This window comes from Hyla sarda, chromosome 5 (genome assembly GCF_029499605.1).
Source record: "Hyla sarda isolate aHylSar1 chromosome 5, aHylSar1.hap1, whole genome shotgun sequence".
In the NCBI taxonomy this organism is placed as follows: Eukaryota; Metazoa; Chordata; class Amphibia; order Anura; family Hylidae; genus Hyla; species Hyla sarda.
The window spans coordinates 19,197,221-19,225,170 of NC_079193.1; the positions used below are offsets into that span (position 1 = coordinate 19,197,221).

The window sequence follows — 27,950 nt, forward strand, 5'->3', positions numbered from 1 at the left end:
ATCCACGGGTTGATCTGCTGCAGCGGCCTGTTCTGAAAGGTTCAGGATCTTTGTGAGTGGGCCTAATAGGTCTAAGATACAATCCTGGATGGTCTTTAAAGACCGTTCTACTCCTTTTTTCGGGAATTTTCCCGACTTACCCAGATATTTGGCTAGGATAGGGTCTACTTCGGGGGTAGCGACCACTTTCTTAGGTATAAAAGGTCTGGGACATTCCGCCCGTAATTTGTTACGGTTAGTCCTTTCAATGGCCCTACGAGCCCAGAACTCCACATACTGGGATACATGAGGCAACGGGGTCCAGTCACCAGAGCGAGGATGGGATATCGCGTCTGGGTGGAAAAATGGTTCACCTAGGGCATCTAGGAGTACCTCACCCTGTGGTTCAGGGTCGGCGTTGGTGGTGAACGCCGAGGGCCCAGCATCCTCATCTTGGGAATCAGACTCGGAGACCGAAGTCTCGCCCGATCCATCATCTGATTCCTTGTCAGAGGGTTCTACATATGAATCGGGCTTGGCCCGCCTGGCGGACCTCTGCCTCTTTGGTAACTCCCTGAGGCCCAGGGGTCGTTTAGAGTCTGTGGGATGCATGGGTCGGCAGACCGTGGGGGGAACTGCCTGTGGCATATTATTTACTTCCCCTGCCGGGGAGTCAGAAGCCGCAACTGTATGCTTCCTTTTCTGAGAGGCTTTACCTTTCTTTGAAGGCGGCTCATCGCTGTGAGACAGCGGAATAGGGGTCAAAGACATCACCTGATGTGGGCCTGTTGGAGCAATAGCTGAGGCCAGGGCAGCTTGAACGGACCTATTTATGAGTTCCTGTATTTGGGCTGCACTCATGAACTGTGCTGTATCTAAATTTAAGTCATCCCCCCCAGTGGGAGCAGATGTGGAAGCATCAGACATGGTAGGTATTAGTAAGTAATAGCTAGGGGAAGAGAACTGACCGGCTAACAAGTATCCTGACAGTTGAAAAGTAGTTGATAAACTTATTATATATATAGGGCTTACTGGGGAGAAACAAGTCCAGGCTCCGACCTCCACACCGTCAGCACTGCACTGGCGTTACGGTGGGAGGAGAGCCGGAGGTCTAGAAGGACGCCAGGGACGAAGTCTCGCGAGACTACGTCTCCTGGAATCACTATTGGCTGTGCCCGGGACCGCCCACTAAAACGTCAGTGGGGAACCGCCCATAGAACCAGCAAGGGCCGCGCCGAACGACGCGGCCTGACGAGAGGACCCGCCCCCCGCCCGCGCGCGCGAAAAGGCGAAGGAGAAGGAGGACGGGAAAAGCGCAAGGTAAGATGGCGGAAAAGGGATAGCTAGGACAGAGAAAAGTAATAGAAAGGAAAGGAAAGCCGCGAAACGCCGCTACAGGCAGCGATACACAGAATAATGAAAGTAAAACAAAATAGTCAATTAATTATAAATAATTAACAATAAATAAATATGAATAAAGACAGAAATATGAATAAAGAAAACACTATATATTGAGGGAGAAAAGACAGCTCCCTCAGCTATAAAACGCGAAATATAACTGAAAGTATATATGTGGAAATGGAATCACTTATCTGAAATCTGCTATGAGCAGAAAGAAAGAGGAGGATCATCCCGAGGCAGTCCATTATATAGGGGCCACCAGCCTAGGTGTGGCTTACAGCATTGCTAGGACTGCTGGGAGTTGTAGTTTTTGTTTGAATTTTATTAAAAAGAAGTTATAAAAATTCTGCTATGGGCATTAATAAAGAAAGATTAATGCATAAGATATGAGCCTCCTGTCTGATATATAACTCAGGATCAGTACAGGATAAGTAATGTAATGTATGTACACAGTGACCCCACCAGCAAAATAGTGAGAAAATGTATTGTCTGGATACAGTGACCACATCAGCAGAATATTGAGTGCAGAACCAGAGAAGTGCTGCTACAAAGTTACTGTGTACAATATGTAAAGTTATCAAGCCCCTGGCCTAGTCCTGCTCATTCAGCTAAGGTGTTTGTTACAGTGTATTAGTAATACTCTTCGTGGAGCTCGGCACAGTAGTAGAGCTATGTCTGGGCCCATGAGAAATTCTCCTTTAAGAATATCATTATCCACATCCATTGCTTGTCAGGAGGTGAGATGTAACCTCTCCATTTCCTTCATATTCCAAGTATTTTCTCATACATTCCATTGATTTTTATGGTTCATTTCCTTTGGTAAACAATGACAGCCACTTTGACCAAGACGTCCTAAATTTACCCTGACATTCAGGGCAGGCTCGCCTCAAGAATACACTGCAATAAGGAAAATCCGAAGAAATCTGGCAGCATTATTCCTAGTTATACTCCGCCCCCTTCCGCTGTTTTGCCGCAACTTCAATGACAACGTCCCGTTTTCTGTTTTCATACACAAAGTCCATGGAAAATGTTGGTTAAGCCAGCAGCCCACGTCTTCTGCACCACAAAGTATGACTTCCTTCCTCCTCTGGAGATGTTTTCTCGTGGCTTCCACACCCGGCCTCCCTATCTGAGCTTGGCATGTGAAGAATCAGGGCAGAACCCATGAACACGCTCTATACTCGGGAGGATGGGATCATGGCTGTGATGTTCGGTATGTCACTCACCACTCTGGACAGCTCAGTCTGTGGGTGGAAGAAAGTGCTAGACTTGCCAGGTCAGCGTCACGTCAGAAATCTACTCGAGCTATAAAAATTAGGTGCTAAGGCTGAAAAAGTTCCTATAAAATATAAACCTTTAACTATTTCCTGTAGTGTGGATGTACAGCACAGTAGAAAACAGAAGAAAGACAAAAAAAAAAAGGGTCGCTCTCTCGTATGTTGTCGGAAAGGAAAGGAGGGACCCACCACCTCACTTAATGTGCTGTACCGACCTGCTGAGAGGATGCAACAGTGTAAGCCCAACACTGTTGAGAGGTGTGGGTGGAGATCAGCTCTATCTCCCATAGCCGTATCCCTTAGGGTACGGAATAATCGACGGAGAATGGGTAGATAAAAGTGGGGAATTTTCTTGACAGCCACTCAAGCACAGCCGGCACCTCAGGACACATCTATCTTATCCTTTTGTCGACCTGATGAAGGCGCATGTGAGCGCCGAAACGCGTTGTCCTAAAAAATTTCAATAAACTGTCCTGTGCAACCGTGGCGTTTTGAGTCCATCCTTTGACAGCAGGAGCGCTCTACGAAAATTCCCCACTTTTATCTACCCATTCTCCGATGTACAGCACAGTCATCGCACTATAACATACAGCTGCAGTGTCCCGGTACCCATGTCCCGGCTACAAACATGTGAAGATGTCATGTGGCTGAGGAATCTCTTGCTTTAAGGGGTACTCCGCCCCTAGACATCTTATCCCATATCCAAAGCATCTACCCTACCCCCAGACATCCGGTGCACGGAGCAAACTTCACTCTGTGCCGGATGACTGGCAATGCGGGGCGGAGGCTCGTGACATCACGGTCACGCCCCACTCATGATGTCACGGGGAGGGGGCGTGATGGCCGTCACGCCCCCTCCCATAGACTCACATTGAGGGGGCGTGCTGTGACGTCACGAGCGGGGCTCGGCCGTGATGTCACGAGCCTCCGGCGCTGAACCCGATGCTCTAAACGAAAACGGAGTGCAGCACAGAGATTACGGGGGTCCCCAACGGCATGACCCCCGCAATCAGACATCTTATCCCCTATCCTTTGAATAGGGGATAAGATGTCTATGGGCAGAGTACCTCTTTAAAGCCTAAAACTGTGTTTTTGAGGTATCTTGATTTAACTGTCTTTAACTGTATTATTACAGCATACACTGAGGTATGACAAATGTGTAAGCGTTAAAGGGGTACTCCACTGGGGTCGACCACGTTTTTGCCTGCGGTCGGAAAACCGCATACGGCGGAAAACGAAGCCGACTGGAGGCTGCGGTTCACTCCGGTCGGCTAATAGACATACATTAAATACGGTTCCCGAATACGGCTGAGTGCGGGCGCCGCGATTAAGCCCCGCCCCCCCTCCTCCCAACCGTATACGGGAGCCGTATTTAACAAAATGTGGTGTGAACCCAGCCTTAGGTCTGCTTCTGCAGTCAGTTTAGTCAGTCGGAAATGTGTATATACCTAGTTAGCGTATACTCCTGAGTTCAGTCATTACAGTTCAGGCCAAAAAGAAAAGAGAACACATAGTTGGAGTGTACCTCTTAGGTTCAGTTCCGGCCTTCTGAAGCCAAAAAATTAAGTTTTCTATGTTTTATATGTGCTTAAAAAAGCTCAAGAACACATTTACCCCCATCTTATACACAGACTTTGGACCGAAGTCCAAACACAGAAAGTACAACCTGGAGTGCTGAGGGGGGGGGGGGTGTCCAGCGTCATCCAATCATCCAATTGGACACACCCCCTCAGCACTCCAGGCTGCACTTCCTGTGTTTGGGCTTCGGTCCAAAGTCTGTGTATAAGATGGGGAAAATGTGCTCTTGAGCTTTTTTTAAGCACAAATAAAACATAGAAAACTAAAAAAAAAATTTAAACAAAGTATATTAGAAATATTTTTTATTTACCATAAGGAGTGCAATAGCAAAAATTAGTTTTAATGAGAGTGCCCATTTAAGAGTAAGGAGCAGTGTAAACCAGGTTACCCTGCCTGCACAATGGGAATCCCTAAATTGTTAGGTATATAGTGTAGTGGGGGAGGAGCTGCCCCAATTTAGTTAGTGCTGAACTCAAGTGTGGGAAGGAGGGTATGTTGTGTGGAGAACTCTGAGGGAAGCCTAAGAAAATATCTCTTCTAAAGTCTACCAGCCATTCTGCAAGTGTTCCCCTGTACAGCCGAAAGTAATTGGACCCTAGCTGACATGGAGAATCTACCGTCTCTTATCTCAAGTCAGTCCCAAGTCCCACTGCACCCCTTACACTCTGCTCCATACTGAGCATTATCATCTGCACCCAGCTCAGTAAAGACAGTTATCCGTAACCCGACATTGGTGCGTTTCTTTACTCCCGTGTCTGGCCCAGGAGAAGCTGTCTCCACCTCAGACCGTTTATAGGCTAACAGTGCCCCGGCATCACAAAGGGATAGGGAATCCTTGCCCCCCCCCCCCTCCTGTGTCACCACAAATCTATGTGTCAGAAGTGTAGAACCAGCTTAGCAATGACCCTTCTGCGAACACTAATCTCTTGATAGACTTTCAGACAGAGTAAGTTCTGTGTGGCTCAACATGACACATACTGGGTTTTTTCGCCATCTGCCCTACACATAGCCACAAAACCATGTGTAGAGTGTTTAAGAATCGGCACTACAATACGCTAACCTGTCCTCCATAGTAGAGTTTGAACAAATTAGACTCTATTTTTATCTGCAACTGTATTACCACCAGTAACTCACTATCATCCAACCAAAGAATATTGTTTTGCACGGTCGTAGAGTTCTTTAGGTTCTACTATTGCAAACTCCAGGCCACTTTTGTGTCTTTTACGGAGAAGAGGCTTCTTTCTGACCACTCTGTGGAGGCTGCAGTGATGGTTCTGGACCTTCTGGAAGCTTCTCCCATTTGCACACAGGATCTTTGGGTTCTTGACAGTCATCTTTCTTACCAAGTCCTTTCTTTCCCCCCGATTACTTAGATTAGTGGGGAAGCAGTTCTAGGACGAGTCCTGGTTGTTCCATACTTTCTGATTGGTGCGGTTGTGGTGGCCCGGTACAGGAGGTGTTACCCCGTACCCTTGCTTCCCTGCCGGGCAGCCTCCCTTCAGTGTCCCCTGGGCCCCCTTGTACATATGTTCTGCAGTGTAATGTATTATAAAATGTCTTGTTGCATTAAGAGTTGTACCATGTGATATGTCATGTGATTGTTACCCAGGAGGTATCAGTGACCAGGTGACCCCAAGTGACCTATGGGCTCCCTGCTAGTCTCCCCCATATAAGCCCTGGGTGGAGTTTCTCTCTCTTTGGAGATAAGTCTATGCTTAGGTCAGTCTTGTCTAGTGTGTGTGTCCAGAGTGTTGGAGGCCTCAAAGTCAAGTCCTGCAGCCACCATCAAGTGCAAGAAAGCTACAGACATAGCTTTGTCAGTCTTCAGTCAAGTCAAGTCAGTCCCTGTCATCTGTCAAGTCAGCATGGCCTCCATTACATTGTCCAGTCCTACTATAAGTCCCAGCAAGCCCTTAAGGTCTCTGTTTTCACTGGTCACCTCCTTGGGCCCTGGCTGAACTGTATAGACTTTACCGTCTGTCTACCCTCAGTAAAGCTACCGTTATCCGTAACTTGGCATTGGAGTCATTATTGCTAGTGTTGAGCGGCATAGGCCATATTCGAATTCGCAATATTTTGTGAATATATGGACGAATATTCGTCATATATTCGCAACTTTTGCATATTCGTAATATTCGCGTTTTATTTTCGCATATGCGATAATTCGCGCATGCGAATATTAGCATATGTGAAAATTAGCATATATAAAAATTAGCATAAGTGAAAATTCGCATATGCGAACATTAGCATATGTAAATTTTCGCACATGCGAAAGTTCGCACGCCAGTCTCACACAGTAGTATTAGAGCCTTCTTACACCACACAAGTTGGAAGCAGAGATGGGATGATCACTGTGATGTGTAGTATGAAAAAAATAAATAAATAAAAAAAAAACTCGAATATTCGTAATTAACAATATATAGTGCTATAATATGCGATATATTCGCGAAAAAAATTTGCATTGTGAATATTCGCGAGCAACACTAATTATTGCCCCCAGGACTTGCCCATGATCCAGCGGTATACCTTCGGGTGGTGTAGAGGATAAACCATGCCCTGGCGTCACGAATACAAGGGGTTAATGCCATCTGCCCCTAGGGTAACAATATCTGCCCTCATCACACCCCGTTACGACACGGTTTTGATTGAAAACTCTTATTAAAAACCAGGAATTGTGGTAATGGCCGCCATATTGCTTGAGATCCAGCTTTTTCCCAAAACCTACAACCATCCTTACGGTTATCCAGCAATATCAGAACTGAGGATTAACAAATGCAAATCAAGGCATATTTGCAGCTCAGGTCTCTTGAATAGTTGGGTAACAATTAAAGGGCCAGACTTAGCAGGAATTTAATTGTGCTACATCATCATTTGTTGCCGATTCCTATTATAAGTTTATTACGTCGATTATTGATAAATACGACAAAATGTATGGGCTGAGACGCAGGGAATATCACAAGCGGAGGAGACAGAAGGGAGGCATTAAGCACAAGCAGGGCTCAGTACTTTTCCAATAAAATAAAATGTAATTTGTGGCCACGTATCAAGAGCTCGCTGGTTTGAAGTTCTAAGTGGAACAATCCAGCTCCTGGCGTTTGAACAGCCATGCGGCTGCGCCTGATGCTGGAACTTTCATGTGGTTTGTGGGGCATATCCAGAAAGCCACAGCATTTCTGAAGACCAGAAACCAGATAGGTTCACATTGCTTCCTTTCTTCTTAAATAAATACTTCATGCTTAACCAATTCATGCCTGAATGTTCTCCTTTACCCTCAGGAGTAGCTTGAAGCTCCTGGCCAAATAGTTGGCCAACTTACCTTCCCAATAAGGGCCTTTAAAGGGGTACTCCGGCCCTAAGACATCTTATCGCGCCGCTGGGGACCCCCGCAATCTTGCATTCGGCAGCCACCTCTTTGAGCTGCACGCCGCACTGCCAGCTCACAAACTGCCGGGTGCCGACCACGGGGCCGGAGTATCGTGACGTCACGGCCCCGCTATGCAAGTCTATGGGAGGGGGCGTGACGGCCGTCACGCCCCCTCCCATAGACTTGCATGGCGGGGCGTGACGTCACACAGGGGCGGAGTCGTGACATCACGATACTCCCGCCCCGTGGCCGGCACCCTGCAGTTTGTGAGCTGGCAGTGCGGCGTGCAGCTCAAAGAGGTGGCTGCCGAATGCAAAATTGTGGGGGTCCCCAGCGGCGGGACCCCCGCGGCCAGACATCTTATCCCCTATCCTTTGGATGGGGGATAAGATGTCCAAGGGCCGGAGTACCCTTTTAAGCATCCACACATTACAGGCTCTAGAGGGGCTTTACTGGGATGTTACTAAGATAAAAAAAATTCATGGCCTATCCTTAGACTCTAAGCACCCTCATTGATGAGCTGTTCAAAGGGTCCAGTCATAGACCTCTGCAGGAAGCTGGTAGCCTCGGCTGTACTATTGAAAGACAAAAGGAGAAAGAGAGCCCGAAGCGCGATCCTAGTGCAAAGAAGTATAAATGCGATTAATCTATGTCAGCATATCACCTATTTAAGAAGCGAAAGTGGTATCTAGTATAAAGATGCTAGTATGTATAAAGGTCTATTGGTATATGTGATGTCCCAGTATGGGATATAGTCCCTTACAGTACTTAGGCCCTGTCAGGTTTAGTCCCTCTGTGTTCTAGGGGCTCTCCTGTAGCGTCTTCCCCATAGTGTTATATGTATTATGTATAAAGGAACTTTGAGGACCTTGGAGTCACATGTTCAGTTCACATTTTTGTTACCCAGAGAGCTAACCAAGTGACCTGCCGCTTGACCTATGGGCTCCTTGCAAAGTCCCCCTTTATTAGGAGGGGGAGGTACTACAATCTCTCTCTTAGATCCTGAGGTCAAGTTCAGTCCAGACATCTCAGAGCCAGTGTCCAGCATACCTGGAGGTGTGATGACTTGACTTACTTACCATGTCAGTAAGTCAAGTCATCTCTGTCTGCTGTCACTAACCTCAGTCAAGTCAAGTCTATTATAGTCAGTGTGGCTGTCCTAAAATCTGCCAAGTCACTGCAAGTCCCAGCAAGCTGCAAGGTCCCCTCCATGTTACTGGTCACCTCTCTGGGATCCTGGCCTAGCTGTATAGACTATACCATCTGTCTACCTCAGTAAAGTTACCGTGAACCCTGACCTGTCCTTGGACTCTTATTTGCCCTGCCAAACTAGGACTAGCTGTGCTACATTCGGATGGTTATCGGGAAAACCACGCCCTGGTGTCACGAACATTTAGAGGTTAATACCATTTGCCCCTGGGCTACAACATCTGCCCCATACACCTCATCACATTTTATATATATATATATATATATATATATATATATGTCAGGATTCGGCAGACTGGTGGTGGATCCTCTTTGTCAGTGAGGGATAGGCGTGGACCGTACCGGAGGACCGGTTCTAAGTTGCTACTGGTTTTCACCAGAGCCCGCCGAGCAGGATGGTGTTGCTGCGGCGGTAGCAACCAGGTCGTGTCCACCGGTAGTGGCTCAACCTCACTGAATGCTGAGACTGGCGTGGTACAGGAGGACTAGACAGAGGCGAGGTCAGACATAGCAGAAGGTCAGGGCAGGCGGCAATGGTTCGTAATCAAGGGCAAGGGCAGAAGGTCTGGAAACACTGGTAATGGCACTCACAAAACGCTTTCACTAGGCACTAAGGCAACAAGATCCGGCAAGGACAGGAAGGGGAAGTGGGTTTTTATACACAAGGAGCAGGGAAGCTAATTGAGACTGATTGGGCCAGGCACCAATTAGTGGTGCACTGGCCCTTTAAATCTCAGAGAGCCGGCGCACGCGCGCCCTAGACAGCCGGGGAACGGGACAGGTGAGTAGATTGGGATGCGGATCGCATCCCCGCCGGCAGTGATAGTGCAGCGCTCCCGGTCAGCGGGTCTGACCGGGGTGCTGCAGAGAGGAGAACGCTGCGAGCGCTTCGGGGAGGAGCAGTGACACGGAGCGCTCGGCGTAACAATATATATACAATATATACCAAAAAAGGACAAACAACCACTATAACGACCATGAAGTAAAATATAATTTTCTTTATTCATCAGAAAATGACATACAGTTCAAATAAAAAATACAGCAGAGGGTATAGAAAAAGAGATGGGTACTGGGGAAGGGCAATGAAATTCATGGGGTTAATCAAACGTATGCCCCAAATGGCATGCATAAAACAATGGAGTATATACATAAGAATCCCAAGTGGTAAAAATATGCAATAGTGTTTGGGCACATGAACGGACCTATGTTATCAGACCATGAAGAAATAAACTGTCACTGTAAATGCCAGACATGAGCCCAAAGTACCACCATAAATACGGTCATAGAAAGAATACAGGGGCCACTGCACACAGAAAAGAGCTGCAGGTGCAGAAAGAAAGTACCTGAAGGTCAGAAGACCAAACATTAGGAATTACATGCAGAGTATTCGCAGGAGTCAGCGTCTACCCAACCCCAGTTACTCACCACACCTCCGACGCGTTTCGCAGGTATTTACACAGTGACACATGGTTTCTTTTTTCATGGTCTGATAATATAGATCCGTTCATGTGCCCAATCACTATTGCATATGTTTCTCACTTGGGATTTGTATCTATAGTGTCCCCAAGTGAAGCTCCCGGCACCGGACTGTGACTGGCCGCTTGTGTCCGGAAATTAGGACAGTGTTAAAGCAGGGATAGCGGTGACACGCTGTAATTGGGTTCATCGATGTGTATACTGGTGTAGTTGTATCACATATTGAAGGTATACCGCTGGATCCTGGGCTAGGCATTATTGAGGGTAGACAGGTGGTAACGTCTATATAGTTTAGCCAGAGCCCAAGGAGGTGACCAGTGACTCAGAGACCTTAAAGGGGTACTCCGGTGGAAAACTTTTTTTTTTTAAATCAACTGGTGCCAGAAAGTTAAACAGATTTGTAAATTACTTCTATTAAAAAATCTTAATCTTTTCAGTACTTTTTAGCAGCTGTATGCTACAGAGGAAATTCTTTACTTTCTGAATTTCTTTTTTGTGTTGTCCACAGTGCTCTCTGCTGACACCTCTATCCGTGTAAGGAACTGTCCAGAGTAGCATAGGTTTGCTATGGGGATTTTCTCCTGCTCTGGACAGTTCCTGATATGGGCAGCAGGTGTCAGCAGAGAGCACTGTGGACAACACAAAAAAGAAATTCAAAAAGTACCCCTTTAAGGGCTTGCTGGGACTTGTAGTAGGACTGGACAATTGAATGCGACCACGCTGACTTGACAGATGACAGGGACTGACTTGACTCATAAAGCTCTGACTTTATCTTACTTGACTTGATGGTGGCTGCAGGACTGGACTTTGAGGTCTCCAACACTCTGGACACACACACTAGGCGACTGCACTGGACCTCAGCAAAAGAGAGAGAAGCTCCACCCAGGGCTTATATGGGGGAGACTAGCAGGGAGCCCATAGGTCACTCTTGGGGGTCACCTGGTCACTGGTACCTCCTGAGTAACAATCACATGACATAACTCTTAAAGATACAACACATTTTATAATACAATCCACTGCAGAACATATGTACAGGGGGGAAACAGGTGCAAGGGGCCCTGGGGGCACTGAAGGAGGCTGCCTGACAGGACAGCAAGGGTACGGGGTAACATCTACCGTACTGGGCCACCACATATTTATTAAAAGCTTGAATACGGCAACTCAGTCCTTTGGACATTTCTGCATATTTTTTTACTAATAATTGATGGGAGGTTTCCATTGTACATGCGTGTGGCTTTACTTATCTTTACACGTAGATACTGGCTTTGTTGATTCTAGCAACTGATCACATTTTTGTCTTTGTTGTCTATAGCAACTACTCCCAGAACTGTCTTTGTTGTCTATAGCAACTACTCCCAGAACTGTCTTTGTTGTCTATAGCAACTACTCCCAGAACTGTCTTTGTTGTCTATAGCAACTACTCCCAGAACTGTCTTTGTTGTCTATAAGGATGAAGCAAAAATGAGGAAAATCCGGCTCCCAGGACTGGATAAAAAATAGGCTTTAATGAATCATATTAAAATCCAAAAATAGAAAAGGGGGATGAAGTAAAAGCACAAACGAAACGCACCAACGCGTTTCGACTTGTTAACAAGTCTTAATCATGGTCAATGCTACAGACAACAGATATACCTTATATACTATTCAGAAAGGTGACGTCACCCTCTAAAATCAGGTGAGCACCTGGCAAGAGGGAAAACAAGACATGGATATGACTGCACAAATGGTATAACCTGGAGAAACATAGTACACAGCAAAGGTATGTATACTTAGTGACCTCTAATATATGTAACTCAGGTCGTGTCTGAAATTAAGTCCATGTGGGAAGCGAGTATCCAAAACTAAAATCCAATACGCTTCCCGTCTGAACACAGCCCTACTCCAGTCACCCCCCCGTGATGGTGGGCGTACCCTCTCTAAGCCTGTCACAGTAATTTGTGGAATAGTACCTGTATGTTTATCAATGATGTGTTTAGTGAAACCTGACATGGATCTGTTAGTAATCTTGTTATTGTCTGGTATATGGAGATGTTCTTGAATTCTAACCTTAAGTTTCGTGTATTTACATATACCTCTCAGCCACAAAATAAGCATACAACATATTATTGTCCGTATTCAATTTTGAAAGATGTCTACACAAACGAATGATACAGATATACCTATACCTGAATCTAATGTTCCGCAATTAATGGATTTTTCTACACTCAATAATGTTTCGCATAAAGCCAGAGTGGCTAGTGTTTTTTCTGGTGATGAAAACGCATCATGTGTCTTTGACCTTAAGAAACTTATGTGGGATCTCGAGGCCTTAAAATCACAACAATTAAAAGTGTGGTGGGATGCAACTACGTTGACACAATATTTAGAGAAACATATGATTCCCAGAGGTCTTCGCATACGTAAAAAATCTACCGTGATATATGATGAAGATTTCTCCATGAGATGGAATGAAGCACTCACCAGGTGTTCTTTGGAGCTAATGAAGCTCATAGTGGAGAAAGAGGAGCTTAAATTAGCAGATCTAGAGTCCAGCATCAATAAAATCATGGTATCTATAGAACCCTATAAGAACTCTGCTGACCTAGAATTGCTGCAAAATAGTATGAATGAACATATTAAAAAGCTCGAGGACACGGTAACCAGCATTAAGAAATCTAAGTTTAACCGTGATCTAAAGGATTATTCCACTAATGCGGTTTATGATTGGCACACTAAGAGATCTCGCAGACCCAGATCTATATTAAAAAACTCTCACACCCAGAATATACCCCAGCCAAGAAGAAATGTCAGCTTTAGCTCGTCTGAAAACGATATAACTGACTATGGAACTGAAAGTGAGGGAGAAACTCGTGATTACATTGACGGGCCTACAGGATCAAATCGCAGTGTTTCACAACAACAAATACCGGCAAAAAACGGAAAAACGCAGGTGCTGCCACAATCTGCAAAAACGCATTATGTGAACAGGGACAACCCTCAAAACACAAGAGGAGACGCAGGAGGCACAGATCGGGCCGAAAACACAAGAACCATTTACAAAAGAACGCACAAATATCAACAGAAGTACAAACAGTGAGCTTTTCTGTCATTAATCTATCGGCACAGGTTTTGACCCAGGCCCAAATTGAGGTTCTTGAGAAAGGGTTAACTTTTGTGCCGTCCTGCAATTTCGATTTATATAATACCCTATTGGATGTCAATAAATTTGTACGACTACTTACCGTTAAAAGACATTTTTTTGAAGTATGTGAAACTGATAATTTTTTGGATAGTATGGATCCTATTAATATTCTGGGACATAATAGCCTACCACTCCACAGTGACTTCACAGAACAAATGAATACACAAACCCTTGTGGATTTACAATATGAAACTACTGAGCATATTGATGTCGTGGAAAATACATTTAAAACATTTACAGCAAAAAATCCAAATTTTTACCCAATTCAATCCAGATCGGAAGGTATGGATATTTTTCAAACTAGGGTCGAAGAGGACTTGAAAAAATTATACCACCAAACTACATCCATACCTCATCATAATTTAACTTTTTCTCAACGACAGGCTTTGCGTGATCTATCTAATAATAAAACACTGATCATCCGTCAATCAGATAAAGGAGGTTCAGTGGCTGTAATGGATGCGTTACTTTACAAAAAATTGATACTAGAAATGTTGAATGATACACAAACCTATCGACTCCTCACCAGTGATCCAACCAATATTGTAAAGAATAAATTATCTCATCTTCTCGAAGAAGGCGTTACACTATCCATCATAACGAAAAGACAAGAAGAATATCTTCTACCAGGTTTCTCGAAATGCCCAGTATTCCATGCTCTTCCGAAACTACATAAAGATAAATTCCCCCCTCCTTTGAGGCCCATAGTAGCGGGCATAGACTCATTGCTTGAAAGGTTAAGTGCATGGTTGGATGGCCTCCTGCAACCGCTAGTATCTCGAACCACAGGATTCATCAGAGACACTAAAACATTGTTGCAAGCTATGAAGATGCGCAAATGGAACAATGGGGACAGTTGGATGTCATGTGACATAACTGCTCTTTACACATGTATTCCGCATGATAAAGCAATAATAGCTATTTCATACCATCTGAAGAAATACAGCACATACAGCATAGTGTTGCAGCAATATATATTAGATGTCCTAAATTTTTTATTACATCACAATTTTTTCTGTTTTGATTCCATATATTATCTACAAGTAACCGGTTGCCCTATGGGCTCGAAATTTTCCCCCTCCCTAGCCAATTTGTATATGGCATATTGGGAGGAGGTCGTCCTTCTCTCCCCTGCCAACCCATTCTCCCCTCTTGTGGGTTGGTATGGGAGATACATTGACGACCTCCTCCTGATTTGGAGAGGTACTCAGTCACAAGGAGTTGACTTTTCTAATTTTCTCAATGATAATGATTTATCCCTTACCTTCACTTGCAACATTTCTTCTGACCAGATTGATTTTTTGGATATTACTCTAACAGGAGATCATGATTCTCAGAGTATACATACTAAGATGTTCCGTAAATCATGTGCTGGTAATAGTCTCCTCCATTCATCTAGTTGCCACCCAGAACATGTCACTCGTAATCTGCCCATAGGAGAATTTGTCAGGGCTAGACGCGCCTCATCGGATCACCTTACTTATACTAACACCTGTTTTGACATTAAAAAACGTCTTCGAGTCAGAGGTTATAAACCACAAATTATTAACAGGGCTGAAAATATAGTGAATTCTAAACCTGCTGACCATTATTTACAGGACAAACAGAATGTTACGTCCAATACACAGGTTTTACCCACATTTACCACACCATTTTCTGAACAATTTCACCAGATTAAGCAAATAATTTACAAGCATTTACCAGTTCTCCACTACGACAAAATTATGTCTAATATTATTCGAGATGGCATCCGAGTAATACCCCGTAGGGCACGATCACTCCACAACATCTTGTCCCCTAGTGAATTTAGCTCCTCACCTAAACAGGACACTTGGCTGACTTGTAAAGGAAGCTATAAATGCAGCCATTCTAGGTGTTCTATATGTCAGTATATGACTAACCAAACTACATTTCATTCATGTACTACTGGGCAGACACATAATATAAAAAGTTTTATCAACTGCCAAACACACCTTGTAGTTTATAGTATCACCTGTATACCATGCAATCTACAATACGTGGGTTGCACGAGCAGAAAACTTAAGGTTAGAATTCAAGAACATCTCCATATACCAGACAATAACAAGATTACTAACAGATCCATGTCAGGTTTCACTAAACACATCATTGATAAACATACAGGTACTATTCCACAAATTACTGTGACAGGCTTAGAGAGGGTACGCCCACCATCACGGGGGGGTGACTGGAGTAGGGCTGTGTTCAGACGGGAAGCGTATTGGATTTTAGTTTTGGATACTCGCTTCCCACATGGACTTAATTTCAGACACGACCTGAGTTACATATATTAGAGGTCACTAAGTATACATACCTTTGCTGTGTACTATGTTTCTCCAGGTTATACCATTTGTGCAGTCATATCCATGTCTTGTTTTCCCTCTTGCCGGGTGCTCACCTGATTTTAGAGGGTGACGTCACCTTTCTGAATAGTATATAAGGTATATCTGTTGTCTGTAGCATTGACCATGATTAAGACTTGTTAACAAGTCGAAACGCGTTGGTGCGTTTCGTTTGTGCTTTTACTTCATCCCCCTTTTCTATTTTTGGATTTTAATATGATTCATTAAAGCCTATTTTTTATCCAGTCCTGGGAGCCGGATTTTCCTCATTTTTGCTTCATCCTTATACCTGGGAACACGGCCCTTGCTCATTCCTTGGCTTCCGCTGGAAGGTGTGCTGAGTTCATTGTGATCTGGGTCTGCATGCTGCTTATGGTGAGCTGAACCTTTACCTTACTTTTTTGGACTTTGTTGTCTATAGCAACTACTCCCAGAACTGTCTTTGTTGTCTATAGCAACTACTCCCAGAACTGTCTTTGTTGTCTATAGCAACTACTCCCAGAACTGTCTTTGTTGTCTATAGCAACTACTCCCAGAACTGTCTTTGTTGTCTATAGCAGTCATTTACAGCACTGCCATTCTTGTCCATAGCAACTATTCCCAGAACAATTTTTGTTCTCTGTAACAACCATTCACAGAGCTGATTTTATAGTGTGGTGGAACACCGGTGTATGGCGGGACCACGGATGTAGCGGTGTAGGTGGTGGGGCCAGATGGTATTAACCCCTGGGGCAAGATGTTGTTAGCCCCTAGTGATCGTGACGCCAGTGTGGTTTTAGGGTTCCGGAACACCACACGCCCAGATTCTCCGCTATCCCAGTTGCTTGTAGTGAAATGAAAGTCCACAACCAGTTATGGTCAAACGGAGGCTTTACTGAGTATAAGACAGATGGAATTATCTTCACAGCTAAGGCCAGATTTCCCAGAGAGATGGCCAGGACCCAGAAGGACCTCACAGCTTGCTGGACCAATATACTTGTAATTAACTTGACTTGAGTTTGGACTTGACTTGACTATATGTGGGATTTGACTAGTTTCAGTGACAGCAGACATAGACTTGAGACTTACAGGAATGACTGTAGCTTTTGGGGTCTTCCAGATGCTGATCACTTGCACTGAGATCTCTGGCATTTGCTGTCTCAGTAAAGACTGATGTTACGAGAGAGTGCATTGTAATGGCTGCCCCTTTTTATAGTGTGTGTGTGTGTGGGGGGGGGGTGGACTAAAGCCCAGTGGTCAAGCTGCGGGTCATAGGTTGAGCTGGTGCTCTCTGGGAGAACATCTGACAACAAATCATGTTACAGCGTGACATAACATGTGACAGACTTACACAGGTCCTTTAGACCTCCCACAGGTCCTTTGTACTACCTATACATAAAGATACTGTCTAGGCATTAAAGTGCAAAGTCCCCTGCAAGGTCTCCCCCAGGTTACTGTGGGTCTCAACCTGACATGGCCTAAGGGTAGTACAGGACCATGTCCTGTACTGGGACATTACAGTTGCCTGTAGTAACCTGTCACGACAGTGTTTTGACAGGACGTCAGTCTTCGTTGTCCGTAACACTTATTGCCAAAACTGTCTTTGTTATCCATAGCAACCAGTGACCACTCTGCCTTTAGTGTCCATAGCATCGGTTCACAGAATTGTCTTTGTTGCCCATAGCAGCCATTTACAGCAATGTCTTTGTTGATCATAGCAACCAATCGCAACACTGTCTTTGTTCTCCATACAAACCATTCACTGGTTTTTCCTTGTTGCCATAGCAGCCATTCACGGCAATATCTTTGTTGCTCATAGCAACTAATCACCACACTGTCTTTGTTGTCCATAGCACTTGTTACCAGTACTGTCTTTTTTCTCCATAGCAACCATTCACGGAACTGTCCTTGCTCTCCACAGCAACCTTTCACAGTACTGTCTGTGTGCATAGCAACCATTGACAGCACTCTACTGTCCATAGCAACCAATGTTTTACAAGGCCGTTCTATGGTCTACTCCTGGACAACTCCTTTAAGTTAGAATTTTTCCAGACTTAGAACCTGACACGTTTCAAGTTTTTTTTTTTATAAGGGACTATGTTAATTTAGACCTCCAGCATCCGTTAATGTACCAAGCTGTGACTCTCTTAGAAGACCTTTCCATTACTACAGAAGTTTCTGTAAATGTTCTGACGCGTCCAGACTCTGCCCGCTGGTTACAGGTGAATGTGACACGGCGTCCTCTTAGTAAGGGGCTTTATGGAAAAGCTTTTAATGCTTCGGAGGGCGGCAGAAATCAGCGTCCGTATTGTACGGGTTTTGTGACATTCCGTCACTTTAATGGAGCACAATGAGTAGATTGCTATATACGGCAATGTGTTAAACCCGGATCCTGATGTCTCACACTTTGCTAAATTTTTATTCGGGGTGTATTTCTCGTTCCTTTTTGGAAATAACAATTTTTTTCAGGTGAAGACATTAAAATCTCCAGTGTTAATGGAAAACATAGGGGTGTTACATGTCCTGTCAAATGCTGGCAGGGAGGAAACGAAAATATTTCCACGTAGCCCTTGAATAGGAAAGGAGCAATGTATGTAATTAAATCATCTTCGGGGACAGTATGCTGCTGAGTCGGTGTATCTAAGCCTGTCAGGTGTGATACTCTACTACTTCTCAGCTGGTTTATTTAAGCCACGTGTGATACTGTTGGGCCTGTGTATCTAAGCCAGCCTTTCTTGCATACTAATGCATTGCTACGTTGGTCTATCCAAGCCACAGGTGATACCAGTGGGTCTGTGTATCTAAGCCAGCCTTTCATGCATACTACTGCATTGCTATGCTGGTTAATCTAAGCCAGTGTTTTTCAAAATGTGTGTCAGTTTTGCAACAGCTGGGGACACGCTGTTTGGAAAACACTGATCTAAGCTTTACAGTATATGATACGGTCTGTTGAGCCTGTGTATCCAATCCTATCATGCATGAAAATGTATGGCTATGATGGGTTATCTGAGCCACATGTGATACTGTGTGTATCTAAGCCTATCTTGCATGACACTCTATGGCTATATTGGTTTATCTAAGCCACGTGTGATACTGTTTGTGGCCCCTGTGTATCTAAGCCTATCAGGCACGTTACTACAGATCCGGATTCTATCGAAATGGTGACCATGTTAATTCTTTTGGCAGAATCTGCCCGGAAAGGGCCATTAGTCAATGGGACTTTGAATTGAAGGGGTTAACTTCAGCGGCAAATTCCGCACAAAATAACCCACAATTCCGCAAGGAAATTTCTTTCTGCATTTCCATAGTGTGCATTGACCCGTAGCAGCAAATGAGACTCTGGAAGGAAGGGAGATGTAGACAGTAGTGATGAGCGGCATAGGCCATATTCGAATTCGCGATAAATCGCGAATATATGGACGAATATTCGACCTATGTTTGTGAATTTCGCATATTCGTTCACTTTTTGTACTGTGGGGGGAAAAAAACGCCAAGTGCCATATTCGCGATAAAAAATCACTATTGGAATATTCGTGCTCAACACTAGTAGACAGTAAGACCATGTTCACACTTCGGAATGTCCGCACGGAAAATCTCCGTGTGGACATTCCGGGAACTGCGAGCGGACTGCGCGGGAATGCGCCGTCTCGTAGACAGCTATGCATTCCGTGCAGAATCCACAGAAGGAATGGGCGTGTTCATTTTTTTTATGGACATCTGCCGCAGAAATTACCGTATTTATCGGCGTATAACACGCACTTTTTAGGCAAAAATTTTAGCCTAAAGTCTATGTGCGTGTTATACGCCGATAAGCCGCTGCAGTTCAATGATTTAAAGCGGGCGCTTTAAATCAATGAACTGCAGCGGCTTTGCAGGTGCAGAGACAGCCAGCGCTGCCGGCTTCTCTGCCCCTGCCTGCCCTGGGGTCTAGAGCCCTGCTGCCGGCCCTTCTCTCCCCCTGGCTATCGGCGCCGCTGCCCGTTCTCTCCCCCTGACTATCGGTACTGGCAATGGGGAAGCGGCGCCGACAGACAGGGGGAGAGAAGGGGCAGCGGTACCCATTGCCGGCGCCGCTGCCCTGTTGCCTCCCCCATCCCCGATTGTATAATTACCTGTTGCCGGGGTCGGGTCCGCGCTGCTTCAGGCCTCCGGTGTGCGTCCCCTGCGTCGTTGCTATGCGCTGCACGGCGCGGCACATGACGTCAGTGCGCCGCGCCGTGCAGTGCATAGCAACGATGCAGGGGACGCACACCGGAGGCCTGAAGCAGCACGGACCCGTGCCCGGCAACAGGTAATTATGCAACCGGGGATGGGGGGAGGCAACGGGGCAGCGGCGCAGGCAATGGGTGCCGCTGCCCCTTCTCACCCCCTGTCTGTCGGCGACGCTTCTCTCCCCCTGGCTATCGGCGCCGGCAATGGGGCGCCGCACCGATAGGGAGAGAAGCGGCGGCAGCAGGGCTCTAGACCCCAGGAAAGGCAGGGGGAGAGAAGCCGGCAGCGACGGCCTCTCTCCCCCTGCCTTTCCTGGGGATGTATCGGGGTATACATGTGCACACACACGCACCCTCATTTTACCATGGATATTTGGGTAAAAAAACTTTTTTTTACCCAAATATCCTTGGTAAAATGAGGGTGCGTGTTATAGGCCGGTGCGTGGTATACCCCGATAAATACGGTACGTCGTGTGCACAGTGCAACAGAATCCCATTGAATACAACAGGATTCTGCTGCTGCGGAATTTCCGCGGAATTCTGGAATTCCAATGTGGAATTCCACATGGGAATTTCGAGGTGTGAACATGGCCAAATGTGGTAGCCACGGAGGTGCTAGGAATACCTGATTACTTTGTGACACCAGGGCACCGTTAACCTATACACGGTCCGAGGTTGGAGACAGCCTCTCCTGGGCCAGACTCGGGGAGTAAAGAAACACACCTATGTTGGGTTACAGATAACTGTTTTTTACTGAGCAGGGTGCAGATGGTATTACATGCCAACAGTATGGTGCAGAGTGGAGAAGATGCAGTTTAACCCTTTGGGAGCCCCATTGCCTTGCTGGGACTTATGGTGCTTTTCACCCAACAGCTTGATCCTTGCAGAATAACTAGACAGGATTTTGTCCTGGACCTTCCTTCAGAGCTTTTCCGAACACCTCACACCACACTTGTGCTATGCTCGACTGATCTGGGGTAACTCCTTCCCCACTACACTATATAGCTAGTAATTTAGGGGTTTCTATTGGAAGGCAGGGTCACATGGGCTTACACTGCTCTCCGGCTCTTAATGGTATAACACATTTATAAATAACACATATAACTTATGAAAAATATATTAACCATTCGATAAAGTGCATAATCAGAATAACAATAATAACCAGTCTTTTAATGGGCCCCTTTTGGAGGTCTGCCCAAAGCCACAGGACAGTCTTTGGTGCTGGGACACCACACTAATACTTTCACATGTGAGATCCTCTAAGTTGCATTACCAGATTTCGTTTAAAGGGGTATTCCACTGCTCAGCATTTGGAACAAACTGTTCCCGGGAGCTCGTGATGTCATAGCCCCGCCCCCTCAATGCAAGTCTATGGGAGGGGGTGTGACATTCGTCACGCCCCCTCCCATAGACTTGCATTGAGGGGGCGGGGCTATGACATCACAAGCTGCCGGCTCCAGCGTTCGAAACAGTTTGTTCCAAATGCTGAGCAGTGGAGTACCCCTTTAAAGGGGTACTCCGCCCCTGGCATCTTATCCCCTATCCAAAGGATAGGGGATAAGATCTTAGATCGCCGCGGTCCCGCTGCTGGGGACCCCGGGGATCGCCGCTGCGGCACCTCGCTATCATTACTGCACAGGGCGAGTTCGCTCTGTGCGTAATGACGGGCGATACAGGGGCCGGAGCAGCGTGATATCATGGCTCCGCCCCTCTTGACATCACGGTCTGTCCCCTTAATGCAAGTCTATGGCAGGGGGTGTGACGACTGCCACGCCCCCTCCCATAGACTTGTATTGACGGGGGCGGGCCGTGACGTCACGAGGGGCGAAGACGTGACATAACGATGCTCCGGCCCCTGTATTGCCCGTCATTACGTGCAGAGCGATCTCGCTCTGCGCAGTAATGATAGCGGGGTGCTGCAGCGGCAATCCCCGGGGTTCTCAGCAGCGGGACCGCGGCGATCTGACATCTTATCCCCTATCCTTTGGATAGGGGATAAGATGTCTAGGGGCGGAGTACCCCTTTAAGGACAGTGGTGGCGCTATTTCTTAGAGGGAAAAAAAAAAATACAGACCCTTCCAAAAATCTCATAGACCATCAAGGCTTGCACTCATCATATGGATCCTGTGCAACAAGTAGTTTACAATGTATATGAAGCAACAGGTACCAATCATGGCCGGCATCCCCAGGTAGCGAGGATATTACCACTGAAAGTGCATTAGAATTACGTCTGTCGGCTGGAATTAGACCTGGGAGTCTCGGCGAGGATACGGTTCTATTAAGACCACATGACAACCGGAGCGGGTTACAAATGTTTTCATTGTGTTCTACCAGGGCTGCCATGCCTGAGCGCATAACGTACTGATGTAAGGCAGACTGTGGTCATTCTGCATTAGAAGCTTCTTAGCAGGGATCTTCGAAAACACGTCTTAACTTACGACTCGAGTGGCTTCCACAACGTCTGCAGAATCAAATAAATGCTGAACAGGGAAAATATACATTTACATCTTACAAATGTTCCATAGAGGCAAGTACAGACTAAAGAACGGCACCAGTATTACCCACTGGATGAGGTTACCCCTCCCGGTATCACGGGGCCATACTGAGCCCATTTAGGACAAATAAAGTGTAAAGGTGTGAAATAGTGCAGGCATGGCGGCAGAAACCTGAGGATTGTGTGTAATAATGAGTAGTGTTGGGCGCGAATATTCGCAAAGCGAATATTTATCACAAATATCGCATATTCGCGAATTCGCGAATATTGAGAATATAGCGCTAAATATTCGCAATTATGAATATTCACATTTTTTTTTTCACAGTACATATCCCAGTGATCATCTCTCCCAGCTTCCAGCTTGTGGTGTAAATAAGGCTCCAATACTAGTTACTGTGTCAGACGGACGGGAGATCGAAAATTTGCATATGCGAATATTCGCATATGCGAATTTTCGCACATATTTATCCCTCCCTTCTTTTAGCTCTTTTATCAAGCGATATTGCGCATGCGCATGCAAATTTTATGGTGAATGCACATGCAAATTTTATGGCGGCACACACAGTAAAAAAAAAGGCTGCGAATATTGCAAATATGCGATTTTTGCGAATATATGACGAATATTCGTCCATATATTCGTGAAATATCGTGAATTCGAATATGGCCTATGCCGCTCATCACTAATAATGAGTGGTGTATCTAGAGTCGTATCGGCTCCATGGCTAAGGGGGATACCTCCCCTGTTATACTGCTCACATACAGCCCCAGGCTGTACAGTACCCCTCATAGTGTTCTAGGCTGTAATATTGTCACACACTGTGCACCCAAAAAAAAATAAAAAATCCTAACGATAGTACTACTTCTATTCTTAACCCTGTAAATGATGTGATATAGATAGTATTACCTTTCTGTCTCCCTCTAAATGATGTAGACACAAATAGTATGACCGTGTTTTCTCTTCCTGTGAATGCTATAGGTACAGATAGTACTATCTCCCTGCCTCTCCCTGTAAATTATTTTCTTCACAGATAGTACTTCCTCCCTGTCTGTCTATCACATTGATAAAGTAGTCGCCAATAATACTACCATGTAAATCAGGTGTCTCAAGCTCAAATTGTCCGGGGGCCACTGGAGGTAGCAGCTGGGTGAGGCTGGGCCGCATGCGCCCCTTACATATAATGCCCCATCATGGGTCCCTCATCAACCACCAGCAACACCCCCCAACAGCAGTAGTGCCCCCATCATCCACCAGCAACCCCCCCATTCCCCCTACCCCGTGTGGTAATAGCATGAGCTGACGGATGATGGGGGTGCTACTTCTGGGGGTTCCCCACATTAGGTGGGTAGCAGGTTCCCCACATTAGGTAGGCAACAGGTTCCCCACATTAGGTAGGCAGCAGCTTCCCCACATTAGGTAGGCAGCAGTTTCCCCACATTAGGAAGAAGCAGTTTCCCCACATTAGGTAGAAGCAGGTTCCCCACATTAGGTAGTAGCAGTTTCCCCACATTAGGTAGTAGCAGGTTCCCCACATTAGGTAGTAGCAGGTTCCCCACATTAGGTAGAAGCAGGTTCCCCACATTAGGTAGAAGCAGGTTCCCAACATTAGGTAGAAGCAGGTTCCCCACATTAGGTAGCATTGTCGTTCCCCCCCCCCTTGTATTGCCCCCTTACTTTTCCCTGTAAATTGATTGGTCACAGAAAGTAATGCTGCCCTGTCTCTCCATGTGAATGATGTAGGTCAGATAGTACTGCTGCCCTGTCTTTCCCTGTGAATGATGTAGGTCAGATATTACTGCTTCCCTGTCTCTCCCCGTGAATGATGTAGGTCAGATGGTACTGCTGCCCTGTCTCTCCCTGTAAATGATGTAGGTCAGATAGTACTGCTTCCCTGTCTCTCCTTGTACATGATGTAGGTCAGATAGTACTGCTGCCCTGTCTCTCCCTGTGAATGATGTAGGTCAGATAGTACTGCTGCCCTGTCTCTCCCTGTACATGATGTAGGTCAGATAGTACTGCTGTCTTGTCCATCTCTGTGAATGATGTAGGTCAGATAGTACTGCTGCCCTGCCTCTACCTGTAAATGATGTAGGTCAGATAGTACTGCTTCCCTGTCTCTCCCTGTACATGATGTAGGGCAGATAGTACTGCTGCCATGTCTCTCCCTGTGAATGATGTAGGTCAGATAGTACTGCTTCCCTGTCTCTCCTTGTACATGATGTAGGTCAGATAGTTCTGCTTCCCTGTCTCTCCATGTGAATGATGTAGGTCAGATAGTACTGCTTCCCTCTCTCTCCCTGTGAATGATGTAGGTCAGATAGTACTGCTGCCTTGTCTCTCCCTGTGAATGATGTAGGTCAGATAGTACTATCTGACCTACATCATTCACAGGGAGAGACAGGGCAGCAGTACTATCTGACCTACATCATTCACAGGGAGAGACAGGGCAGCAGTACTATCTGACCTACATCATGTACAAGGAGAGACAGGGAAGCAGTACTATCTGACCTACATCATTCACAGGGAGAGACATGGCAGCAGTACTATCTGACCTACATCATGTACAGGGAGAGACAGGGAAGCAGTACTATCTGACCTACATCATTCACATGGAGAGACAAGGCAGCAGTACTATCTGACCTACATCATTCACAGGGAGAGAGAGGGAAGCAGTACTATCTGACCTACATCATGTACAGGGAGAGACAGGGTAGCAGTACTATCTGACCTACATCATGTAGAGAGAGACAGGGCAGCAGTACTATCTGATCTACATCATTCACATGGAGAGACAGGGAAGCAGAACTATCTGACCTACATCATGTACAAGGAGAGACAGGGAAGCAGTACTATCTGACCTACATCATTCACAGGGAGAGACATGGCAGCAGAACTATCTGACCTACATCATGTACAGGGAGAGACAGGGAAGCAGTACTGCTGCCTTGTCTCTCCCTGTACATGATGTAGGTCAGATAGTACTGCTGCCCTGTCTCTCCCTGTACATGATGTAGGTCAGATAGTACTTCTGCCCTGTCTCTCCCTGTGAATCATGTAGTCATAGAAAATACTGCCTCCCTGTAAGTGATGTTGGTACAGATAGTGCTGTCTTCCTATAAAATACAAGTATATTTGGTGGGGGTCCAACTTTTGGGATCGCCACAGATCACTAGAGATCTTTGGACCCTTTGAATTCAGCACAGTCATTTTATGTAGGAGATGTACACTTTACCTCCCTACTTTTGAGGTTGACACAGCCCGCATCTTTGACTAATATCATTTAATATCATTAAGTTTAGTTTTTAGAGGAGATCATGATTTGAACATTTTTGAGACCTAAACAAAGCCTAAAGCCTGTTCCCTAATGTTTTGCAGTCATCGGTGATGTCTGTCTGCTTTGCACGGTTTCATCCAAATTTGGTGATTGGCGGGACATACTCTGGACAGATAGTACTGTGGGATAATCGCAGCCACAGGAGGACTCCAGTTCAGAGGACGCCACTTTCTGCTGCAGCACACACGGTGAGCTCTGTACATAAACCTTCTTTAGTTTTACATCTATGTATCTATCTAATATCTATCTATCTCATATCTATCTATCTCTTATCTATCTATCTATCTCATATTTATCTCTCATATCTATCTATCTCATATCTATCTCATATCTATCTATATATCTCATATCTATCTATCTCATATATATCTATCTCATATCTATCTCTCTCTATCTCATATCTATCTATCTATCTCATATCTATCTCTCTCTATCTCATATCTATCTATCTATCTCATATCTATCTATCTATCTATCTATCTATCTATCTATATATCTCATATCTATCTATCTCATATCTATCTATCTATCTCATATATATCTATCTATCTATCTCATATCTATCTATCTATCTCATATCTATCTATCTCATATCTATCTATCTATCTCATATCTATCTATCTATCTCATATCTATCTCATATCTATCTATCTTACTATCTAGAAATCCTAATAAGCAGCACATCCGCCCAGCAGAACAACGTATAAGGTGAACGCCATCATCGGGTTCCTGGTCAGGGAATCCAACTTAAATCCAATAGAAAAGATGGCAGCACATGTAGAGTTCCATAAGGTACAATGTTTATTGTGTCCTCACAACATAGGGTGCGACGTTTCGGAAACCCCTCGTCTCCTTTCTCAAGCATGCTTGAGAAAGGAGATGAGAGGTTTGGGGAACGTCGCACCCTATGTTGTGAGGACACAATAAACATTGTACCTTATGGAACTCTACATGTGCTGCCATCTTTTCTATTGTATCTGTCTATCTAGATTCTATCTATCTATTTAGCAAATGGATCTCTCCGCAGCCACAGGAATAGTGAAAAAGTGGTTTTGTTCCATTAAAAAAAACAAGCGTTTAAACAGCAAGCAGCGACGTTTCAACCCTCAACTAGTCATTATAATGATCAGGTGAGCTAGTTGAAACGTCGCTGCTTGCTGTTTAAACGCTTGTTTTTTTTAATGGAACAAAACCCCTTTTTCACTATTCCTGTGGCTGCGGAGAGATCCATTTGCTGACCAAGGCTCTAGAGACCGCTTTGCACCGTGCACTTTGGACATTCTTTGAATTGGTTGTGCTGCTTTTTTACATTATGGGAGGGAGATTTATCAAAACCTGTTCAGAGGAAAAGTTGCTGAGTTGCCCATAGCAACCAATCAGATCACTGCTTTCATTTTTCACAGGCCTTTTCAAAAATGAAAGAAGTGATCTGATTGGTTGCCAACCTCAACACAGGTTTTGATAAGTCTCCCCTTATATCTCTATCTATCTATCTATCTATCTACAGTCATGGCTGTAAATGTTGGCACGCCAGAAATGTTTCTAGAAAATGAAGTTTTTCTCACAGAAAAGGATTGCAGTAATACATATTTTGCTATACACACGTTTATTCCCTTTGTGTGTATTGGAACTAAATCAAAAAAAGGGAGGAAAAAAGCAAATTAGACATAATGTCACCAAACTCCAAAAAGGGGCTGGACAAAATTATTGGCACCTTAACTTAATATTTGGTTGCACACCCTTTGGAAAATATAACTGAAATCAGTGGCTTCCTATAACCATCAATAAGCTTCTTACACCTCTCAGCCGGAATGTTGGACCACTCTTCCTTTACAAACTGCTCCAGATCTCTTATTGACCTGGGATTTAGATCTGGACTCATTGCTGCCACTTCAGAACTCTTCAGCGCTTTGTTGCCATTAGTGTTGCTCGCGAATATTCGCAATGCGAATTTTATTCGCGAATTCGCGAATATTCGCGAATATAGCACTATATATTCGTAATTACGAATATTTGTTTTTTTGCTTTTTTTTTTAAATCACAGTACACATCACAGTGATCCCTCTCTGCTTCCAGAAGGCTCTAATACTACTGTGTGAGACTGGCGTG

General features: G+C 45.2%; 1 protein-coding gene across 2 annotated transcripts in view; it reads left to right on the forward strand.

The window, feature by feature from the left end:
* DYNC1I1 (dynein cytoplasmic 1 intermediate chain 1) overlaps positions 1 to 27,950 on the forward strand; it is a 381,788-nt gene that overhangs the window by 211,848 nt on the left and 141,990 nt on the right. For both annotated transcript variants that reach the window (XM_056518938.1, XM_056518939.1), the window contains one exon: positions 25,883 to 26,029. In XM_056518938.1, the coding sequence (XP_056374913.1) occupies positions 25,883 to 26,029 (147 nt within the window). The remainder of the gene's footprint in view (positions 1 to 25,882; positions 26,030 to 27,950) is intronic.